This window comes from Mytilus trossulus, chromosome 4 (genome assembly GCF_036588685.1).
Source record: "Mytilus trossulus isolate FHL-02 chromosome 4, PNRI_Mtr1.1.1.hap1, whole genome shotgun sequence".
NCBI lineage: Eukaryota > Metazoa > Mollusca > Bivalvia > Mytilida > Mytilidae > Mytilus > Mytilus trossulus.
Genome location: NC_086376.1, coordinates 80285831 through 80311413, shown reverse-complemented (window position 1 = coordinate 80311413; position 25583 = coordinate 80285831). Strand labels below are relative to the sequence as shown.

The following is a 25583-nucleotide window of genomic DNA, read 5'->3' as shown; positions in this document are numbered from 1 at the left end:
GATTATCTCCCTTACAACGTTCTCATAACTCGCAACACCTGGATGATTTCAAACATCTATCTAACATTGATCATCCGGGTGAATGCCTCCTCAGTTTATCGGCGGGAACAAAATATTCCCTTTTACCGAAAATTATTTATAACTGGGGAGGTGGTGGGAGCCTTGACTGGTAAGTAAAAATAATTCATAAAATTAGAACTTGATAACAAATTCTCAATTTTATATCATATATATTTTTACTTACCAGTCAAGGAATATACATAAGGATTACTACTGATTTCAAAGCAGTCTGAACCTTAGGAGGAGTGTTATAAATAAATTATCTCACCTGAAGAGACTTTCTACAACACATGTACACATCTAATAACAGAAAAACTTCTCTGTGATTCTTTGTCATTTCAAACTTCATCATAAGTTGAAATGTAGTTCATGTTCATATTTAAAAACATACAAAATACTTCCACCATTTAAAATGCTTCCACCACTAACATTTTAATGAATAACAAAAACATACTGTGCAACTCGCCGAAAATATCAACTTAGTCTATTTTCTGTAACACATTTACATCTAATTCACGCAAATAAAATCTACTAAAGGTAGATTCTGAACTCCAATCTGCAGATTCTAAGATCGAATTGATAGATGCTCCTTTAAAGAATGCCCAAGTTGGGTCAATAGCTCTTGTAGAATGCGCATGTATTTTCCCTTTCCCTGGATATTCAGAATCAGAATAAGCCTGTTTAATAATTTGAACAATCCAATGTGAAATTGTCTGAGAGGTAACTGAATTGTGAGGTTCACATAAAGCTAAAAAATAATTTCACTCTTTGGTCCTGTTGTAATTTTTTACGCAACGATTTTGTTTTATCTAAATATTGCAACAGACTTTTCCGTGGATCTAAAAAGGTATTCTCAGTGTATGTAGGTATGAAAATTTTTGCTCCAAAATGTTTCTCCCTATCCTGTTTGGCTAGGCCATGTCTATAAACGTAATTCCTTTAGTCTGTATTCTCATGGAGCCTTCATCCGTTCTTAGTGCCTGCAGATCGCTACATCTCCTGAAAGTAGTAATGACAGTTAAGAATACAGTTTTTAAAGTCAAATCTTTTAAAGTCATTTGTTTAACATTGTCAAAAGGACTATTTTCTAACATTCTTAATACTACGTGCAAATCCCATTCAGGTAATAGTTTTGCAACTGGAGGTCTTGTATTGAAAACACCTTTAATCAATCTAATTATTTTAGGATGTTATCCAATTTGGAAATTATCTATTGGAGGTAATACCGTGGACAACATTGAGCGATACCTTGCAATTGTTCTGTATTGCAAACCACTATCAAATAAATACGATAAAAAATCAGCAATCTGACTTAAAGATATTTTATAGGGATCAATTTTCCTTGTACTACACCAGCTATTGAACCTTCTGAATTTTGAGTAGTAATCTTTTTGAGTACCTTTTCGCCATGAGGCGGAGAGTAACTCTCTAACCCCTTTAGAAAAGCCTTCTGTTGTAAACCGTTCGTTGATAGAAGCCATGCAGTCAGCTTGAAAAGTTGTGCAAGACTTTTGGGATCAGATAAATTGGGGGATAAGCATAGGCGTACATTCTCTCCCATGAAATTGTCAAAGCATCCAGAGCTAAGGCTTTCTGATGTGGGATCCATGAACAAAAAATTTCTGTCTGACGATTGTCTATTGAGGCAAATAAATCTATGAGAGGAGTTCCCCAAATTTGAAATAGATTCTGAACCACAAGTTTGTTCAGAGACCATTCTGTATGTTGAATTTTGGTTCGACTGAGTTGGTCTGCTAAAATGTTCAATTTCCCTGTTATATGAGCAGCCTTCATTCGAATATTGTTTTGAATTGCAAGATTCCATAAATCCCATGTTTGGTAGCAAAAAGTGGGCGATTTCGTCCCCCCTTGTTTGTTTATATATTGGACCACTGTGGTATTGTCCGATCTTATCAGAACATATTGACCTTTTAACTGATTTAGGAAGTGTTTCAACGTTAAAAACACTGCTTCCAATTCTAGGGAATTTATATGTTTCTTGCTCTGCATTTCTGACCATTTCCTTTGAAAAATTTGATTGTTCATAAAACCCCCATACCCGGTTTTCAAAGCATCTGTCGTTATGGTTACAGAAGTTTGAGCCAGTTGAAAATATTGGCCTCTCAGCGTGTTTGCTGAATCTTTCCACCAACTGAGATGTGATTTCAGATGTGGTGTAACTGGTATCTTTATGGAAAGATCCTGACAACTTGGTCTCCAAAATGAGAGGAAATGTAGTTGAACCGGTCTCATGAACAAGCGTGCATTCGGAATTAACTCTATGCAAGATGTCATTATGCCTAGTAATTGTAGGAAGTGAAATGCTGACACTGCATTCCCTGATGAAAGAACTAGTATTGCCATATTCAATTTGTCTATTCTTTCCTGAGTTGGGCAAACAAGTCCCTTGTCCAAATGAAACTGCCCCCCTAAGTATATCAAGTTTTGAATTGGCACTAGACTTGATTTTTCTCTGTTGATGAGAAAACCTAGTGAATTTAGGAGAGTGTCCATTTTGAAATGTATTTCTTGAGATACCTGTTGAGGGGTATGAGATTTATTACTGGTCTCATTGTCCCGTTCTTTTTGGGGACTAGAAAAAAAAAAAAAAAAAAAAAAATGTACTGTAGAAACCTGTTGCTGCATCTTGCTGGCGAACAGGTTCTATAGCATCTTTTCCTATAATAGTCTTTATTTCTTGGATTAAAATATCCGAGTCTTTTAAAGACACAGAGGTTTTCCGTATGCCTGTCCAAAATGGCATTTCTAGAACCCTCTGCTATTATTGACATTGATCGTCTGTTATTTTTTACCAATTGTCTCGAAAAAAATCTTAGACGACCCCCAACTGGTATCTCGGCCTGATTCTGATAAATTATTACCTTTAACTCTGAGTCAGCTACTGTTTTTCTTTGGGATCCGAAAAGAATTCCAGTTGCTACCTGTTTTCTTTTCTTCATCTTTTTTCCCAAAGTCATCAGCTTTATTGTCTTTCTGGAACTTCCTAGGAGCAGATCTCACAGAAGATTTATTATAACTAAAACCTGAACGTTTATCAGCTGAATTATCATTGTTATAATTAACATGAGTATAACTATTGTTAGAACTATATCTAGGAGCTTTATTTTGCCAATCTTGACGCACCTGAGTAGATTCAAACTTTCTCTTATTATTGTTCTTATACTCTGGTAACAGATCGTCTAGTTGCTCACGTTGTTCTTTACGTTTCTCAAGTTTGTCTTCCAAACCTTTACCAAATACACCTTCATTCGAAAGAGGTAAATACAAAACTTTAGTCTGTATATCTTTCAAGTTATTTAAACCAGACTCAGTAGCTGCAGCTTTCCTGCGTATCATATGGTTAAACGCACCTGTGCGTCCAACCTGATCAAGAGACTTTGTCGAAATTGCAAACAAGTCCTTCACCATTTGACAAGTTTCATCACTAACATTTTCATTTTCAACCCTCTCTAATAAGGTTCCTAATGTTTGTTGTATATACAACACTGATATAATACCCATACGTGAAGCCACCTGCCCTTGATAGGCTAGATTCTCTATCTGTTTTAAAGGTTGAGTAACCAACTGCTTATGTTTGTCCCATGACTTAACACTATTTGTACCATGAACAGTTCTTATCATTGGTTCTAATAAATCATCCAAACTGGGTACTTGTAAAAAGCTTTTAGATTTATCATTAACCGGAAAACAACTACGGTATTCATCTTTATAAGCTGTAAGTTTCTCTGGATTTTTAGTTCTCCAGGAACGTTCTAGAATTCTAACCTGTGCCTCATCAATGATCAAGCCACCAGAATTATCAGAAGATTCTGAAGGAATATCTTCCTTGAAAAGTTTAGACAATAAATTTAAATTATCTGACTGCTTGTCTACAGTTTTATTGTTATTATTATCAATGTTACTTGTTTGTCTCTGATTTGACTGACTTTCAACATTGTTACTAATAGTAGGTTGAGTTTGTAGATATTGACTAAATCTTTCAACATTTCTAGATTTATTGCCAGCCTGAGAATAAACAGGACTACTGAGGCCACGAGAATATTCATCCTCTGATGAACATAAACCAAGTAAATCAGCCTTTTCACGACTGTCTATATGAAGAGAAATTTCTGACCTATTGTCAAAATCAATATTTCTGATAATTCTAGGACTTCCCAAGTCCTCATCAAGATTTGCATTCAAAGAAATTACCGGTCTACGCTCCCCTGTACTTGGGACGTTATCCGAACTTTGTTCTCTCTGCGTGGCTAAACCACCAGATTGAGAAACCTGTGCAACAGTCGAACTACCTATAGTAGCACATGACTTGTTCATAACAGCAAATAACATATCCATTTTCTTATCAAACCTGTCTTCCATACTGTTTAACTTATTCTCAAGTTCAGCCGTCTTTGACACACGTTTCTTTTTCTTTGAAGAAGCGTCTTTTGTTGTCCTCGCCATTTTTTTCACGAGAAAATCACCCGTTGGCGTTTCACCTGCACTATCTGAATCTAAATTTTCAGCATTTGCGTAAGTCAGTGAGTGTATATATTCTTCAGCCATCGTCCAATATGAGCGGACGATAATATTAAACGTACATAAATAAAAATTTGCAACGACAAGACTATTATAGAAAGTCTCAAAGTGAGAACGTCTTATTTTGTTGCCGCCGAAAGATAAACTGAGGAGGCATTCACCCGGATGATCAATGTTAGATAGATGTTTGAAATCATCCAGGTGTTGCGAGTTATGAGAACGTTGTAAGGGAGATAATCCTTATGTATATTCCTTGACTGGTAAGTAAAAATATATATGATATAAAATTGTGTTCAGTCCTTTACAAATGGGAAATGGTCAAATTGATGTTTTGCACACTCAACATACAAAAATAGATGTCCTTCAATTTCAATGAAAATAAAACATTATGCATGGGTTTAAATTAGTACAGCGACTCTTACATGTTTACAAGTGGGGACATCTGTGGTTCATGAACACATTCTTCTATTATTTAAAAAGCTTAACTTATTTTAAGTGTGGTTTTTAATGGTATTTTTTTCAGGTAATAAGGACACTCTTGACACCATTCCAAAATCTAATGGTGTAAATGTACGGGATGCTTTGCTGAAATTTCATGATGGATATTATTCCTCAAATATCATGGGACTTTGTGTACTTGGAAAAGGTCAGTCAAATTATACAAAAAGAGTTCAATATAGTAAAATCATTACTTTTTACAGTTTGAAAAATCTTTTCTCTATGTGAAAAAGTTGTGACCTGCAATGTCTATCACATGAACTATGGAATTAATGAAAGGTTGCTGCTTTTAACATAATAATTAAAGAAGCTAAAACAGAAAATCACATAAAAGTATGGTGGGAACTATATATTTTAAATTTGGTATATCAGACATAAATATTCTTTTAAAGTTTTGGCTCAAGCAATTCAAATTCTTTCAATTCATATTTATTTAGCATACTGTCAATTAAAAAAAATAATTGAGAATTTGAAAGACACCCTTGTAGATTTCCCCTAAAATGTCCATTATTTTTTTAATTATGAATCAATGTTTGACAGGCTTAAATTTTGATTTGTTTACAATTTCAAAATTGTTAAATTGACATTTTTGTATATTTGAAATTGAATTAATGTTATGTTTTTTAGAATCAATTGAAGAATTAACAGAAATGGTAGTTCCCCTGATAGCTAATGTAGAAAACATGAACGTTGTTGTTCCTGAATGGAAGGATCATCCAGTCGGTCCAGCACAAATGAAGGTATGTTTTATATCTATGAAAAGATGATCAATTTAATTAATTCTAGAAATTTATTAAATTTATTACTTACACAATGTGATAGTGACTTAATACAATATACATGGGGTTGGCAAATTCAATAAGATAGAATTAATTGTGTGTTATTTTGTCATATAAAGAAAAACAACAGCCTCATTAAAAAAATTGAAATCTTAAGCTGCATCTTAGCCAATTAATAATTAAATTAAAAAAAAAACCACCTGGATTTTAAAGTGTTAACATTCAAATAGATTCAATGTATTTGACTTCTTCTGTTGATAGAAAATAGCCTATACAGTTCCAGTGAAAGATGTAAGGAATCTCTCCATGTCATGGCCTATCATGGATCTACATCCTTATTTTAAATGTAATGTAAGTATCAATATTGAATATTTGTTAAGATAAAAAATGTAAAAAGTTGAGATTGTATAGAGAGTGAGTATTATTCTTTTAATTTCTTTTATGTTTACACAAAAGAATTTTTCTATTATTTTCAAAGGACTTTAAAAAACTTTTTATTGATAAGTAAGTGGTGCATCTCTAAATAAATAAGCACTTTGATAAAAGACATGCTTCATCTTCGCTGTTTTTTTACTTTTTAAATGTTCTCTTGACAGACACACATTTTGTTTTAATTTCTTATTCTGAAATGTTTTCTTTCTTGGTTTTTTCTTTCAAATTTGTGTACATAGATATAGAAAGATGTGGTATGAGTGCCAATGAGACAAATCTTCATTCTAGTAACAATTTATAAAAGTAAACCATTATAGGTCAAAGTACGGCCTTCATCATGGAGCTTTGGCATACATCGAACAGCAAGCTATAAAAGTTTCAAAAAATTACTAGTGTAAAACTTTTCAAACAGGAAAACAAAACGGTCTAATCTATATTAAAACGAAAAACGTGTATGAACCACATTAACAGACGACAACCACAGAACATCAGATTCCTGACTTAGGACAGGTGCAAACAATTACAGCGGGATTAAACGTTTTAATGGTACCAAACCTTCTCCCTTTTCTGTAAAAATTGTATAACATCACAACATTAAAAGGCACACTAACAAATTTCAATTGGAATGACTTAACTCAATAAAAAAAACTGAGTTACACAAATTTACACACAATGAATGTGATCTGTTATACAATGTAAATACATAGTAAATAAAAATAAGTGATGATTAAAGTAAAAGTATAAAACCGCTGTGAAATGTTAAATAATTTAAAAAAACATCAACTTTAAAAAAAAATAACGTCATATTATACATGACTTTTTTCTACATTTATTACAGCCAGGTCATTATCTAGGGCATTTAGTAGGCCATGAAGGAAAAGGAAGTCTGTTGTCTGAACTTAAAAACAGAGGTCAGTATTAATTTCATTTACTAAACATGCTGTATGGTCTCGTAACAAAAGAAGACTGCAAATAAATACCTGGACCAAAGTACAATGAAAGCTTTTCCCATCACCTGTCATGTGTTTTCCTTCATCCATAATTTTTAACCAAATTTAACCCTACTTGGCCACAATTATCATTGGGATATTTAATTTGAAAAAATGTGTCTGTTGATCCCATATACCAACCATCATGCAGATCTGTACTAAAAATCAGAACATAAGGGTAAATGCAAGTTACATCTTAAAAACCACTAAAAGATAAAAATCTGAATTGACCAAAACATTCAAAATGGTTTACCCTTTTTGTGTTTTGAGCATAAACTAAAGAAGTTTGAGTGGAACTGGAAACAGGAAACACATGTATTTTATGAGAATCTTACATTGAAATATCAGTAAAATTCTTTAAGTCTATTCATTACAGTGAATTGTTAGACTGTAATGATTTGTGTGTAGAAGTAGTTTTTGGATAAATGGAGTATACTGATGACCAGCAATTATGTATGTCCAGTGAGTGTGTTTATTTAGTCATAGGAATGCACATGTTTATCAGAAAAACAAAATTATTGGAATAGACTATGTAAATTGTATAAATAATTGTCTTTTATAGGTTGGGTAAATACCTTATGTGGAGGTCAGTCACCAGGAGCCAAAGGATTTATGTTCTTTAAGGTTGATGTTGATCTAACTGAAGAAGGACAAGGTAATTATAGAATGTGACAATTATTTTTTGGAAAATATGAAAAAGGCAACCATTAACAACATGGAAATAAATTACTAACATTAAAAAGAATGGATGAAATCTTAACATTAGAAGAATATTTACAATATAATAGATTCTATGTCTAAAAAAAGTAAACTCTTATGATTTGAACTGTCTAATGTTAATGCTGAAAATAAAGTACAGACACTTTTGTCTTATCTACTTTAGAATAGAAAAACTAAATAACTTTTAATTTTGAATAATATTTGTTATTTCAACAACAATTTAGATTTCAGCTGTGTTTCATTTGTTTCATAGTTATTTCCCTTTGTATGTTACAGAACATATTGATGACATCATAACTTTGACATATCAGTACTTTAACATGTTGAAAAGAGAAGGCCCTAAACAATGGATATTTGATGAATGTAAGGTAAGGCATCAACCAATGATATAACCAATATAAAACACATTGATGACATCAGTACTTTGACATGTTGAAGAGGGAATGCCCTAAACCATGGATATTTGGTAAGGTAAGGGATCAACAGTCAATGGAATCAATATAGAACACAGGGGAATTATTTAGAATGCAGTTTTCTGTTCTGTGTATTGAGTCTATATCAAAACCTGCTCTGTATAACCTCACACACTCCAGTTGACACAAACAGGGTACTTTTAAAATAAGCAATGACAGTTGTTGATTATCAATGTTGAAGAAATTGTGTTTATTTAATAAAAAAAAAATCATTTCTAAAGAAAGTACATTCTCTCAAAATGAAACAGTAAATGAAAGGTGATGTGGAGTATGTAATTGAGACAGCAGCCAAACAACAAAAGTAATCACAACATGTATGGGCCTGAGTTCAGTATTTTTGTGATTTTACATTTTTTTTTTCTCCAAATCTATAAAAGTTGCAGATTGAATAAACAAAATATTAGATAAATGCCATTTCCAACATCACCAAATTCAGCCAGTCAATCATACCTTTTCATTTTTATACAGTTTATGGCGTCACCAATTTAAGGATTTCTGATATACAGAATTATTGACCTTATTTTCTATTTAAGGATTTGAGTGCAATGACATTTAGATTCAAAGGAAAGGAAAAGCCAAGAAACTACACAACACAAGTTGCTGGCCTTATACATGTAAGTTAATCTCCTTATTCGTACATTTTAGAGACAAACAAGTAATTCATATATATTGTATTGTTTTAAAAACAGCCTTTCATTATTTGTAGAAAAAACTTTAAGATAGGGAAAAGAAATGTAAAAACGATAAATGTTTTTGGTATACGTATGGAAAAACCTATCTACAATGTGCATTTCAGGTAAAGGTATCAAAAGATATGCTTACCACACCGTCCCTGAATAAAATCTGATTTTTTTCTTCAGAAATACAGTTTATCTGAAGTGTTAAGTGGACCATACTTAATGTCAGAATTCCAACCTGATTTGGTCACAATGGTATTGGACAAACTTCAGCCTGATAGAATGAGGTAAGATTGCACTCTGGGTCTAAGGTGACTTTAGTTTAAGATATGTTTAAGGTTCAGACCTCCCAATGCATGAATAGACTACAAAAGCTGAAAACCCCCAGATGTGCTCTAAATTAAGAATTGAATGCTTCATTTTGTAAATTTATTGGTGTGTAAAAGGGTTGACCAAAGTAAAATTTGTATGTGCTTCATTCTGAAAATGTGCACACAGTCAACCATGTTGAGTTTTACCTTTGTCCATTTGTAGGCATGTCTGTAAGTCCCAAAGTTGGTTTCATTCTCTAGCTCTAGTTTGCCTCAACTAAATAATATGTAACTCATACACAATGCTTATTACCACAAAACACAGATCAAGTTTAAATTTTGGTGGCTGCACATCAACTGGTCTAGAGTTATACCCCTTTAAAGATGGTGCCACAACCAAATGTTATGAAACTTTTACACAATGTTTCTGACCTGGTAATATATATCAAATTTGAAATTGGGTGGTGTCACTTATACTGTTCTTGAGTTATGCCCCTGTATAATCATAAAACTTGCTGAATTTTTGGTTTTCCATTCTCTAACTGTAGTTTACCTCAACCAAATGTTAGGAAACTTATACACAATGCTTATTGCCACAAAACACAGATGAAGTTTGAATTTTTGTGGTGTCACTTTAACTGTTCCAGAGTTATGATCATTTACAAAGGGAAAAGTTGCTGAATTTTAAGTTTATGTTCTCTCACTAAAGTTTGCCTCAACAAAATGTTTTGAGATGTATATGTTCCAGACCGTATGAGTATTTGGACCGTACGCGTACGGTCTGGACTGTATGCGTCCTTTTTCAATATACTCATACGGTCCGACCGTACGTGTACGGTCTGACTACTATTAAAAAAGATGGTCAGGTTTATTAGATACAAATGCATATAGCAGATCAACATAACTTAACTATCAAATTAATATAAAAAAGTTCAATTGTAATTGAAACAAATACTTTATATTTTAACTTTTTCTAATTTACGTTAATTAGATATGTTAATCATTAAGCATGTCGATCAGTACTACATTAATTGTATTATGAACACTGAAATTGAAGATATCGGAAGTAAATATAATGTGGGAGTTCAATTGTTTTAGAATATTTAGCAACTTTACCACAAAATCCAAATGCAAAGGAACATGCATTAACTGCATCATGAAAATGTAAAAAATATTACGTTTCCTGAATTGTGTCACCTTGGGCGATAGTACCAAAATAGAATTCAGATTTACAATTAAACAAATACTTAATTTCAATTGTTCGTTTGTTCATTTTATCTAATTGTAATAAATTATCAATAACAATTTGTTAAACTAAAAATCACTAGTATAATAAATGCTTGTATCAATTTAATTAATTACCCATATGATAAAATAACATGTATGTCAGCTCGTACCAGACCGTACGCTTATACTCATACGGTCCAACCGTACGCGTATAGTCGGACTGTACGAGTATATGTATACTGTCCGGACCGTACGCGTACGGTCCAAATACTCATATGGTCTGGAACATATACACAATACTTATTACCAATAAACTCAGATCAAGTACATATTTGGGAAGCTTCTTTTTTACTGTTCTTCGGTTATTTTCCTTTATAACTTAATGTGATATACAAGGGGGGCATCATCTGTCTCCCATGGAAAAATTACCCATTTATCTAAGACTTTTTTTATAACTAGGCAACTGTTATCAGGATTCCAATCTGATATTTAATAAAAACCAAGTGTTAAATAATTCTGTTATCTTAATTATATTCTGCATTTGAGGTTTTTGGATTTTTTTATTTTTTTTTTAAATGTTATGGATAGATCTTTGAGTTCAAGGCAGAATTGAAGTTGAAAACATATCACTTTCAGGATCTTTGTAGTAAGTAAGAAGTTTGAAGATAAAACTAACATCAAAGAAAAATGGTATGGTACAGATTATAGTGTTGAAGACATCCAAGACTCTAAAATACAGGTAAATGTTTTATTTATACCAAGCCTTGAATGAGCAAGGATTATCTACTCCTTTAGGCTCATCAGGTTTTTATTATACGACCCCAAAAAAATTTTTGGATCGTATAATGGTATGATGTCGTCGTCTGCGTCGTCGTCCGAAGACACATTGGTTTCCGGATAATAACTTTAGTTTAAGTGAATAGATCTTCATAATTTTTTTTTAGAAGGTTCAATACTACAAAAGGAAGGTTAGGATTGATTTTGGGGATGATGGTCCCAACCAATTAGGAATTAGGGGCCCAAAAGGGGCCCAAAACAAGCATTTTTCTAGTTTCAGGATAATAACTTGTTTAGAAGTATTTCAATTGCTCTGAAATCATACCGCAATGTTTAAAACCACAAGTAGAAGGTTTGGATTCATTTTAGGGGTTATGGGGCCAAAGTTTAGGAATTAAGGGCCAAAAAAGGGTCAAAACAAGCATTTTTCTAGTTTCAAGACAATAACTTAATATGTTAAATTGTATGAAATTGTTTCACAATGTACCATATAACAAAAGGGAGGCTGGGATTAAGTTTTGGGTTAATTGCCCAAAATATGTAGGAATTAGGGGCCAAAAAAGGGCCAAAAAGAAGCATGTTTCTAGTTTCCAAACAATCATGACAATAACTTGTGTTTAAGTGTATGGATCTCTCTGAAATTGTACTTCAAGGTTCAATACTGCAATGGAAAGCATGGGATTGAGTTTAAGGGTTATTGCTCCAAGGGGGTTTCAAAAAGTTGGGAGGGGGATTTTTTGTTTACCATTTTTTGAAGGGCTTCCTTTTTTTCAAATTTAGAATTTTGAAAAGTTTCAAAGAAGAAATCTTCAATTGCACAGTATTGTGCAATAGATTTGTTAGATCTTTGACCACATCAATTTTGTGACAAAAACAAACCTATATTTTGTCAAAAATTTGATCACAATCCAAATTAAGACAGAATCAAGCTTGAATATTGTGACCAAATTTGCCCCAACTGTTCATGGTTCAACCACTGGGGTTGTATAAAGCTGCGCCCTGCGGAGCACCTGGTTTTTATAAGTTTTAAGTTTTTCCAAGTAAGCTGAATGAATTGTAAAGATACATAATAAATATGTATGTAATTAAGGTGGTACATAACACTACAGGGAGATAACTCTGTAAAGTCAGCTAAATGTTTTAATTACGTTGTGTTGGAAAGGGAATACTAAGCTTTTCAATGATCAAAAGTGATGCTTGTCAAACTGCTATATAACCAGTGTAATTTTACTGACAAAACGGTTGGTTCAAAATATTTGAAATTTTTATATTTTTGTTAAAAGGTCAAAGTAAATATATTGTTAAAATTTTATGAAAATTAAAGAGCCAAATTAATATTGGTGAAAGTGTTGGGTACCACCTTAAATTTTATGATCTTTCAGAAACTATGAATATGAGAACCTTTCTGAATAAGCACTGAACACATTAATGAATAAAGATTTGTTAACCTTCAAAGTGTATTTCACTTCTCATTATATTTCTGTTATATAAATACTGTCTCTATAATGGCTAACTATTTGTAGATGTGGAGTAAATGTGGAGAAAATGAGAACTTAACATTACCAGAAAAGAATGATTTTATACCAACAGATTTTGAATTGGTACCGAGGGAAGTTGATCCAGTAAGTTATATTCCTACAGAATAGTCAATACTAGAAAGAACAAATGTACATATTGTTATTTCAAACTATTTTGTGACTTTGTAACATGAGAGTATGATTCTTTTTAGAAAATCGTATTGACTCCCCTGGGTCTCAAACACTGTGTTTTTAAGTCCAACCTCTATCAACAGAATGAGCTAAAGAAGTAACATCTGATGGAACTACAATATGTCATCTCACATTCATATATTATTTGATGTAAAAAAACTGATTTGTTCATGATGGATACTCTGAAAATATGTTTTGTGGTATGAACTTGTATGTTATTTAGGGGACATAACTGATTGTATGCAAGCTGATTATCAACAATTTTACTATTTTATTTTATGAGAATTCAGATCTGTAGCAGAAAGATAGATCCATTTTAAAACCAAAAATCATTTTTAATATAAATTGTTACAGCTTAATGGGACTGATTTGTATAGTGGTATGCTTTCAAATTTAATATGAGGCAGGAATTACCTGCGAATGGGGACGAAGTCTATGATTTTTTTTTAAAATCAACAATGTTAAAAAGAGAAAGGGTAATACCGTAACATTTCCGATTTTGGTTCTCTTGTTAAGGATTTTAGTTGTGACATTATTTAAGTTATGACGTCATATTCAATGTAAACAAAGAAACACTGTCATCAGGTAACGTTTTTTTAATAACAAACATTTTTTTTAAATGAATTAGTATTAGTTCCTTTCTTAGACTGATACTGAAATGTACATTTTATTCAAAGTCTCATGTAAACAAGACCAGAAACGGAAGTAGATTTCTGCACCGATCCGAAAATTCAAAAGCATGACAAAAAAAAATTAAACGATTTTGAGTTCATTAGTACAATGAAAAATTCAGATAATTTTCCCGAGATTTTCCCGAAATTTTTTTTATTGAATTTTCTGCTGTAATAGGGGACTTCGTACCCATATTAATAAATTACTTTGAAAACAAAAATCTGGAAAGCAATAAATTAAGTTTTTGCTTTTTATGAGGGAAACAAATTAACTAACCACATTGCAGATGTATTTCTAATGTATGCATTAACTATGAAATATCTTTTTTTGTAGGCTGCATTACCAGAACTTATAAAAGACAGTGCTATGACACAACTTTGGTTTAAACAAGACGATACTTATCTATTACCTAAAGCCTGTATTAATTTTGAATTAATAAGGTAATTTTTAAAAAATTTACTTTAATAAATAGTTAGAAAAATAGAGACGTTAAAGGCAATGCTATTGTTTTCATGATGTGCTGTAGGTATGGGCTTCCTTAAACAAGAAAAAATCACTAGAATAATTTCTGCAAAACACATATTTTCATTTTAAAAATCATAATAGCAAATGTTATTTAATACTTGTTACAATACATTAACAGAATTTTAAATAAAGGATATTTAAGTTTATAGAGTTACCTATTTCAACTATGCTGAAGTCAAACCTCTTTATCTGATTAAAATGGGCCTGTAGTTATGTTAGATGAAGGATGAGTACAGGATGAAACTGGTGCAGGATAAAAACAGTTTCCTTTTTTACTATGAATTGCAAAAGTTACACAAAATCCATAGACATTATAACAGAAAGGTCAAGAAAAGAAAAAATCCAATCAATCAAAATTGGATGAAAAACAAGGAAAGTTATTATGAAGGAAAAAGCAGTTCTGTTTCTTTTGGATTTGTCAGCTTCAAATACACTAATACTACATAATATAGTTGTAATGTAGCATTCTATTAAAACTATGTTTTTATTATACAATGAATCCCAAAATTTAAGGACTGTATAAAAGTGAATTAGTAATAGATATTGTGTTGTTTATTATATTACAGTTCTTTAGGTCGATCAGATCCAGTCAACTGTAACCTGATGTATTTGTTTGTATCCCTGTTTAAAGATGCTTTAAATGAATATGCTTACGATGCTGAGTTAGCAGGTCTACATTACGGCTTAGAATGTACCATATATGGAATGTCCGTGAGTAAATTATGTTATTCTACCTCACAGTAATAAATCTATTGGCTAACTAATATTTATGTCTAAATGGCACTATTGGTGAACAACCCTATTATTCTCTGACAGTGATAAACCCTTATATTTCACTGCTGGTGAGGCCATTTGAATGGCAACTTTGTGTCCCCTGATGGACTAAAAACCCACGACATATTTATGCTGTTTCTGGCAGTGGTGGTTGGGGGAGGGGGGGGGGGGGGGGGGGGGGGGGGGGGGGTGTCAACCATTTTGTGATAAGGTCTAGTTTATGGTGTACCTCAAGTTGTAGGTCAATGATATTTAGTATGCAGTTGAATAAGAATTGGTGCATTTAATTTCCATGTAGATTATTCTGCCTTTTCAGTAAAGGTCTAATGACTGAAAATTTAGCTTTGTTTACATGTATGAGTTTGCGCTAAGATGAGGAACCAATAGTGGTAGTTCAATGGTCATTGGAATATCTCATTCACATGGAGATTTTTTAACCTGTACCTTCAGTCATGGTTCATTAGCTTATTTTGCATAACTTACATGTTTATATTTTGTTATTTTAATTTTAGTTTCATTTTACTACCTGTATAAAAATAACAAAAAGGAGAATAACAGAAAGCTTTCATACGTGGTAGGATTTATTGGCATTATGTATAGTTGAACATATTATAGCACACTTTGATTTGGGACTGGGAGATCTATACTTTTACTAGTTGTGTGACAATAAAACTCCTTGTGAATGCCTTTAAGACTGAAACCTCTAAGATTGTAAGATGACTGACTGGCAGGGTTCATCTGACCTTGACCTTATTTTCCTGGTTCATCTGTCAAAATAAAGTTTTCATCTGTTTAGTTTGTATCTTGTATGATAAAAGAAATAGTCAACTGATGTATGGAATTTTTGCAATGTGTACATGTACTTCTAGTTTGGTTTATTGGGTTGATCTTGACATCATTTTCTTTGGTCATCTAAAGTGTATGTGATACTTGTGGTAAAACTTTATGTTTGGGACTATCAACAAAAAATCATTGGGTTAGTAAAGCAAGCAAGACATTTCCACGTTGGCACGCTTGTTTTATTTTAATAAAACCTTGAGAGGTGAATATTTCTTTGTCATTCAATTATTACCTTGTAGTTACACAGCAAAACCATCCATATTGACTAGAAGTAAATGCAACATGAGTGTCTTGCTATGGATATAGATGTGGTGTGAGTGTCAATGAGACAACTCTCCATCCAAATAACAATTTAAAAAAAGTAAACCATTATAGGTCAATGTACGGCCTTAAACATGGAGCCTTGGCTCACACATTTTAATGGTACCAAACTTTCTTTCTTTTTCTGAAACAATAGCATAACATCACAACATAGAAAAACACACGATAAAATATTAATTGGCAGGCTTAACTCAATAAAAAAATGTAAGTTAATACACTATGAACGGATAAATTTGATCTGCGATATCTGAATTCAAATGCATAGTTAATAAAATATTAGGGACAAACATTCAAAGCCAAAAAGCAAACAAACAAGTCCAAACAAAGGGGTGTTCTTAAACGGCGGAAACAGAAAACGGAATGGAAAACGGAACAGAAACAGGAAGAAATTTTTATAGAAACAGAATTAAAGGAGGATAATAAAAAACTATGAAAATCAATAGATCTTGTCTTGCTGGTAGTTTTTGCTATTAAAAGTATCTATCTATTTATCATATATTTAAATATAATAGGCGAACAAGTGAGAAAATTCGTCATATAAAGTCTATTAATTTACTCTTATAAGAAGTCATTTGACCGTTTTGACATGAATGGACTTCAACGCAGCGAGCAAATCCCGCACACCCAGATGTATCAGTTGGCCGCTAAATAAAATTGTACTTGTTCGGTAAAAATTAGCTTCACACTAAACTCCAAAACATATAAATGAGATTAAATTCAAAAATATATACGGGACTTACAAAGGCCAGAGGCTCGTCGGGACAGGCCCAAAAATGCGGCGGGGTTAAACATGTTTTGTGAGATCCCAACCTTCCCCATTTACCTCTAGCCAATGTAGAAAAAAGAAACACATATGAAGCAATACACATAGTAAACCTCATTTTAAAAGAAGTTCGAGTCCAATGTTAGTTTAGACATGTTTTTCACATCAAGTTTTCGTTATTCATAGCAATTCTAAATGGACAGCACTTGCATTTCATCCCTGTGTTTTAATTCAAACCATGTCTGCTATCTTGGTTGACTTTCATGGTTATCGATGGCCAACACAGTTTTTAACTGAATACACCAATGATAATTGTTGCAAATTTTAACCAAAACTATCAGGCGACTCTCTTAAAGACAATTGGCCTAGTAGTTTCAGGGACTGAGAAATTTTATTAAAGTTAACAAGAACGTAATCGGACGACGAACACCAAGTGACGAGAAAAGCCCACGTAACAGGACCAGGTCAGATAAAAAAAAACTCTCTCAAAGTATGCCACTTAAGACTAAATCAGGTCTAAGTACTGGCAGAAAACGACCATGACAGAGCAAAAATATTAAATGAACTTTTCACTATAATTGTATCAACTAAATATGAACCGTTACATCTAAAATGGAAAGATATATTAACTTAAGTATGGTCGAGAACAAAATTAGAATATGGAAAAAGTATGAGGGCCAGAAGAAATAGGCCATAGAATGTAAAACAAAAAATATAAAATAAACTAGCAGCTATCATAATTATTATTATTCACCTTTTTTTCAACAATCATCAATACCAGCTTGATACATGATGAAGGGACAAAAGAATACATGCCTGCATTTCCGCTAATTAAGTATCTGAAACATGCATTCTCTGCTAGATGCTGCAACATATAGTATGCTCCAACATGATGTGTTACCGCCGTCTAGATTAGTATAATAGCATCATTGCTTTACGTCTTAGATGCAAGATTTTTTTATTTGTTTATAGTGGCTTTGAACTAGCTGTCAGTTAACTCTGAGAACTCTCAGATATGTACCTTGTGTCTTTTTGTTGTTGGGATGTACAAGTACCCAGCCACATCCACTTGTATTTGTATCCATCTGATGAGTTAAGTCTTTTCAACTGATTTTTACAGTTCGTTTTTATGTTGTAATGTTATACCACTGTCCCAGATTAGGGGGAGGGTTTGGATCCCGCTAACATGTTTAACCCTGCCACATTATGTATGTATGTGCCTGTCATAAGTCAGGAGCCTCTAATTCAGTGGTTGTCTTTGTTTATATGTTACATATTTGTTTTTTCCTTTATTTTTTTTGTACATAAATAAGGCCGTTAGTTTTCTCGTTTGAATTATTTTACATTGTCATTTTGGGACCTTTTATAGATGACTATGTTACATGGGTTTTGCTCATTGTTGAAGGCCGTACAGTGACCTATGTTAATATCTGTGTCATTTTGCTCTCTAGTTGAGAGTTGTCTCATTGACAAATTCATACCCATCTTAGAATGAGTTTTTAGTTGTCTTTACATAGCACTAAAATCACAAAAGACTAACAATATAAATACAAGAAGCTTTCAAATTTCACTATTTCTTTTGTGTGAATGAATATAAATACATGTCTATGTTAACGGGTGTCACATGTGAAGCAAGATCTATTTACCCTTCTGGAGCAGCTGGGATCACCTCAAGTTTTTCATGGATTCGTGTTGCTCAGCCTTTAGTTTATATGTTGTGTTTTGTGTGTTTTGTTTGCCTGTTTGTCTTTTTGTCTTTTTTGGCATTTTATCTTTTATAATCATGGCGTTGACGATTTGTTTTCGACTTCTGAGTTTGAAAACACTCTGGCTTTTTTGTCTATCTTTCAATGTTTTCTTCTATAGTAACACAGCATACTGAATGAGTGAAACTTTTTTCACTTGTTATGAAACAAAATTCAGAGCTGCTTGAGAGGAATTGAATTTTGACAGAAGAATTAAGCGGCATGATATTTATAGCAGCGTGGACAACTTGATCTTTAAAACCTTAGGACAAGACTAGGCATAACTTGGTGAGGGCACTGTGCAAATCATATATATCTATTTAGGCTACTAATTGTTTGCCACTTTTTGCACATCAATTCGTATTTATTGATTCAATTTCTAGGAGATATAATGCTTTCCTATGTAAATACTAAACAGCATACGTCAGTACTGCAAGAATTTACTATACAATTCCTTTAGTATTCACGTAAAAGGTTGTGAAAAGGGTTCATTCTCATTTATCTTACTTTTATAAATTATAGGTAGTAAAGGTAAAAAAAAAAGTTGGATAGACGAGATCAAAGGTATTTAAGAACAAAAGGTTTTTCAATTAGAATTTGAGTTAAATGACAGGTGAAAAATAAGACTGAAAATTATACCCGGATTAAATATTCTGTAGTATTATTTAGCATATAGCATGTTAAAATGTGCAACTGACATTTAGTTATTGAATTGTAAACCATTTGAAATAAAATTGAGAATGAAAATGGGGAATGTGTCAAAGAGACAACAACCCGACCAAATAAAAAAACAACTGCAGAAGGTCACCAACAGGTCTTCAATGTAGCGAGAAATTCCCGCCACCCGGAGGCATCCTTCAGCTGGCCCCTAAACATATATGTACTAGTTCAGTGATAATGAACGCCATACTAATTTCCAAATTGTACACAAGAAACTAAAATTAAAATAATACAAGACTTAACAAAGGCCAGAGGCTCCTGACTTGGGACAGGCGCAAAAATGCGGCGGGGTTAAACATGTTTGTGAGATCTCAACCCTCCCCTATACCTCTAACCAATGTAGAAAAGTAAACGCATAACAATACGGAAATTAAAATTCAGTTCAAGAGAAGTCTGAGTCTGATGTCAGAAGATGTAACCAAAGAAAATAAACAAAATGACAATAATACATAAATAACAACAGACTACTAGCAGTTAACTTACAAAAGTTTTTTTTAAAATTTTAACCTTTAGTTTAAATATGAATTGGATAGAAAAACATCAGTTGCATTTTTATTCATTCATTTTTTTCTGTTCTTCTGACTAAATAATCCAAATAAAACAAAATATAAATTGAATACGTTTAAGAACACAAAGACTGAAAAGAACAAAATTCACACAACATATAATACTTATATATTTTTTTAAATATGCTTGAATTGCTTTTGTTTATATATATATTTTTAAATATATATAAACAAAAGCAATTCAACCACAATGGTTAAAAACGTAACACAGAAATATCCATATGATATCACACACTGATGGAATGTTCAGTAGATCTTCATCCTATAGTTTAAGTAGATGGGATACTGTATCAGTGCAGTGATATAAATTGATCTGTTCTTGTTGTAGTATAATATCCTTAAGTTGGGTCAGTCTGTTGTCTAAGTATGTTTACTAAATATTTCAATAGTCCTAGGCCATGATTTTATGAACAAAAGGCGTAATTACAGTTGCCCTGGTAGAGGGTCCATAGGGAAGCTCAGAATCTCCTTGGTTTCAACAATTTAGCATCAAATTATGAAGAAGCCAGACTAATAAATATCTCTCTATTGGTTTGAGCAGCAAATGATACAAGACAAACAAAAACTGAAGTATAAAGTTCGTTCGTTTTAAATATTGTAGGCTTTAATGTGGAATATATGATTGAATATGGAAAATTGACTTTATTGTACAACAGTGCTAGATTAAAGCAATCATGTCACTGTCTAGTTCCGATCGGTTGTATATGGCATGAATACACATGGTGCTTGAACTTGATGGCAAAATGTAGGTCTGATGATGTGACTAACTTACTAACTAATGGACATTGAAACAATACGATACTACCAAAGGCTATCCAGATTGGGAAGTAAAAATGCTAAACTAATTATACATGTTACTAGTATAAATGCAAATTAACACAAAACCTCAAATGACCAAATATTACTGATTTGTGGGTTTCTTCTGTATAAATTATGAAACATTTATTTTATCTTAAAATAAAATGTTACAAGTTTACTATCGCCTATTTTATATATATGTTTTAAATAATATAAAAACATACAGGAACAAATTTACTGTCATATTTTTGAAAGACTGACCTTCTTATTACTAAACAAACAACCTAATAATTAACAAAAATAAAAAGTTGGCTAAATGAGAATACCTTATTTTTAAAAGTTGGATAAATGAGAAGACACCGTGAAAGGCTTTGTATAGTGAGAGATTTTGTCAATTCATTTTCATAAAAATAAAGTATATACAAGTTTCTATTCTAGAGACCCTGGTTTCCATATCGAATTTTGTCCATACACCTATTTGACCAATTTGGTTTTTTTTTACGTTTTCTTTCCTTTATACAAAAAAAGATACAACGAAAATCACCAATGCAAAACAGCAAAATCTCGATTCAAGGCAATGAACGACGTACACATGACCTTACCAAATATTTCAAAAACATAGTCTCATCCTCTCCTGGTAATTATTTCAATACTTTATGCTTTAAAATAATTCATTTCAAATTCATAACTCTGGGTTTTACTCTAATTAAATTGTGTAAAACTATATTAAATATGCCTATGTAGATGAAATAACCGAAAAGAAAAGATGCAAATTCATTCTGTTTCTGTATTTCATTTCCGTTCCGTATTCCGTTTCCGCCGTTTATCAACACCCCAAACAAAGCCATGGCAAGACACCACTGCAAAATATTTAACCCTTCGAAAATAATCACTTTTGAAATGAGTTTATATGCATGTCAATGATGTTTTTGATGAAGTTGAAGTCCAATCCAGTTGCAACTTAGTATGGTATGATACTAAACCCCTTACGGGAAGGATTGTGCCTGATGTTCATATGATGAAATCATAATCTTTCAGTCAGTTTAATTGAAGTCTGGAGCTGGCATGTCAGTTAACTGCTAGTAGTCTGTTGTTATTTATGTATTATTGTCATTTTGTTTATTTTCTTTGGTTACATCTTCTGACATCAGACTCGGACTTCTCTTGAACTGAATTTTAATGTGCGTATTGTTATGCTTTTACTTTTCTACACTGGTTAGAGGTATAGGGGGAGGGTTGAGATCTCACAAACATGTTTAACCCCGCCGCATTTTTGCGCCTGTCCCAAGTCAGGAGCCTCTGGCCTTTGTTAGTCTTGTATTATTTAAATTTTAGTTTCTTGTGTACAATTTGGAAATTAGTATGGCGTTCATTATCACTGAACTAGTATATATTTGTTTAGGGGCCAGCTGAAGGACGCCTCCGGGTGCGGGAATTTCTCGCTACATTGAAGACCTGTTGGTGACCTTCTGCTGTTGTGTTTTTTTATTTTGGTCGGGTTGTTGTCTCTTTGACACATTCCCCATTTCCATTCTCAATTTTACATATTATCCCTATGATATGACCTTCCTAATTTAATGCCAAATTAGAGTTTTTACCCCACATTCACAGTCCACTGAACATGATAGTGCACTTGGGGCATATGTGTACTATAGATGAATTCTTTAATTCTTTATATTCTAAACTTGGATTTCTGTGTCTGATGTTTACAGATATTCATAAATTGTAATTCTTATGGTTTGTAGAACTATTTTTTGTTGATATTTGAATCTGTGATTTCATACTTTTCAAATTTTAGAAGGCATTAGTCTTTGTGGTTTTGTTTATAAAGTATAAAATCTATGAACAGTTTTACCTGATGGATAAATTGATCTAAATAATAGCAAAAAACCACATATATAGTTGTAATTAATTACTTTTTACATGCTTAATATGTACAACATAACAGAAAAAAATAGATAGATTTATGGTTATCCTGTTTATATCAGAATTTTACTGATTCAGCTAAACTTCAAAACCAAATTTTTGTATGGTATGTAGAAAGAATTGAATAATTTATTGTTAACAGTATCCCTGACTATATCATTTTCTAGTTATACATTGATTTACCTTCATTTGAACTTTTGAAGCCTAAACTGGTATTATATTGTAACACAAATATGGTACCTACTATCTTATTGAAATTTTAATTAATGTTATAAAAACGTGAGTTACTGCTGGCACTTCTAGTGTAATACTAATAGTATGATATTCACAGAATATATTATAATTTTACAAATGTACACTTGAATTGTTTTGTGTTTTTGTTTTTAAAAGACAATACACAAAGCATTCTATGAAAAAGATGATGTAAAGTGACATAAGAAAACAAACCTAAAATCTGCTAAAATATTTTAACCTACAACATGCATTAATAATAAAAAAAATGAATATAACATAATAATCACATTTTAAATCTGATTATCATATAAATATTTTGACATAGGACTAGGTATAAGAAGATTGTCATGAAATGTTATTTCTATCTAACTATCTCAACACAACTCTTCACTGGTTTGAAGTATACATGCAAAATAGTAAAATTTATGATAAACAATAGTTTGTCTTTTTAGAAGTCATTTGATTGTTGCAAAGCATTCTGATAAATTAAATTGTAATAAATTGTGTATGGATAACATCAGCATCCAGATATATTCACTTTATATATCTTGGCTTCCTTGGCTGTACTGTGTTCAGGTGTAGAACATCCTATATAGAGCTGTCCTGTTTGAGAGAAAGCAAGAGAACATGCACCTTCTATTCCATTGTCTGTTGTCTTTATGTATGTAATCATGTGTCCAGAGTTGTTCAGGATGAGGAGTGTATGAGTATCAACATCAGCTACAATGACATTGTCTTCTGGTGTTGTCACTATTTCTGTTGGTCTGAATGGTGCCTTCTTATTGATCTCTGTATCCCCTTTATAAATATTTACTACATCACCTCCCTGTCCTATCACTACCACTTTACCACTGTCTTCATCTGTATCATAGTCTGCCACATGTATGTTACCATTGCTGGTTGTAGTAATTCTCCTGGGATAATTAAATATAGGATTACTATGTCGGTCATGTTCATACACAGCTTCATGGTTTCCATTCTTATTTATTACAAACACTGCTGTTCTTTCATCTTCAATATGACCACCTCCTACTATAATCTGACCATCACTGGTGACATGAATGGCTATAGGAGAGAAAGAATGAATGTCATACACACTGTCTGTTACTTTACCAGTGGTCCTGCTCATCATCTGTAGTCTGGATTCATCTGTTGCCAGAAGTAGATCATCAGAAGCAGTTATTGCCATACCATAGACCTGGATGTTGAAGGTTGATATTATCTTTAGATTGGTTCCTTCAGGTTTTACTTTCTGTAGTATTTGATCATTTGGACTAGCTATCCACAGTGAATCATCATCACATGGAGATAAATAATCAACAACAGAAAGATTAGTCTGATATTGATTTACATCACTAAGAGAAACATTTACGTCTGGTACAGGTATGTCTACACTTTGTAGAACTCCAATTTTAGACTGAGTTATCTCTCCTGGAATAAATTGTAGTGTTGTTTTATGGGATATTTCAGGTTTTGGGATGGATACTTCTGTTGATTTCTCAATTTGGCAAAATTCTTTGAAAAAATTAGGAATGTCAGTGGTATTAATGAAATCTTGAACATCACTATACTTTTTGTCTATTTGTCTTTCACTTTTGGAAATGGCATTGATACTTTCTTCAGTTGCTTTGGAACAGGCTTTGTGGTTCTGATCTACCTCATTTCTTAGTTTTGTAATATGTTTCTCAACTGCTTTCTTTAAAACTTTCTCATGGTTAAGAATATCTGCCCTAACTTTGGCATAACTTGAATTTTCCGATTTTTGTAACTGGTTCAGTTCATCCTTGGTTGCAATGATTTCATATTTTTCCTTTTGCAGTTTACTCTGTCCCTTCTTTAGTCTTTCTATCTTCATGTTATATGCTTCACTTATTTCAGTTAAATCATGTTTCTTGTGAACCTTAGCAACACAAGTAGGGCAAACCAGTTTGTCACATTTTGTACAAAAAAGGCAAGTAGATTGTTCTGAATGTTCTTTACATTTGATATTGGTAAAATCTAATTTTTCAACAGGCAGCCCTACATCCTTGATGTCCACTACCTTATGATCCTTACCAATTCTCAGATGTATTTTATCTTGACATGTACTACACATTAGAACTCCACAGGTCAGACATTTCCATTTTATGTTCTTCTCAGTTTCACATAAATTACAATTTATTGGTATCTGGCTTCTAATTACTGATTTAGAAAACGCCATTATGGATGTTATGATACTTCCTGGTTTGCAACCAGGTGATTATAATATAAACCTGACCCGGTATATAAAATATATATAGATTTAAATATATGTTATAGTACAGTATCTTATCTAGATCAAGTTATATTACACTACTGTAAACAGTTTAAAGTTCTTCTTGATAATAGAACTATTCCTCTGGATATAAAGAATTCTTTATCATATAATCATATTCTTTTAAAATCATATATCATAACATGCTTTTTAAAATCATTATGTTGAACAGTAAAGGGGAAAAAAATTTATGAGACAGAGACTCTTTTTAGTTT

General features: G+C 32.3%; 1 protein-coding gene across 4 annotated transcripts in view; it reads left to right on the top strand.

Annotated features, from left to right (window-relative positions):
• Nucleotides 1–25583, top strand: part of LOC134716087 (insulin-degrading enzyme-like) — a 52178-nt gene that overhangs the window by 13425 nt on the left and 13170 nt on the right. For all 4 annotated transcript variants that reach the window (XM_063578839.1, XM_063578843.1, XM_063578842.1 and 1 more), the window contains 12 exons: nt 5123–5245; nt 5725–5837; nt 6138–6227; nt 7147–7219; nt 7860–7952; nt 8294–8385; nt 9024–9104; nt 9351–9454; nt 11342–11444; nt 13006–13104; nt 14197–14303; nt 14955–15099. In XM_063578839.1, the coding sequence (XP_063434909.1) occupies nt 5123–5245; nt 5725–5837; nt 6138–6227; nt 7147–7219; nt 7860–7952; nt 8294–8385; nt 9024–9104; nt 9351–9454; nt 11342–11444; nt 13006–13104; nt 14197–14303; nt 14955–15099 (1223 nt within the window). The remainder of the gene's footprint in view (nt 1–5122; nt 5246–5724; nt 5838–6137; nt 6228–7146; nt 7220–7859; nt 7953–8293; nt 8386–9023; nt 9105–9350; nt 9455–11341; nt 11445–13005; nt 13105–14196; nt 14304–14954; nt 15100–25583) is intronic.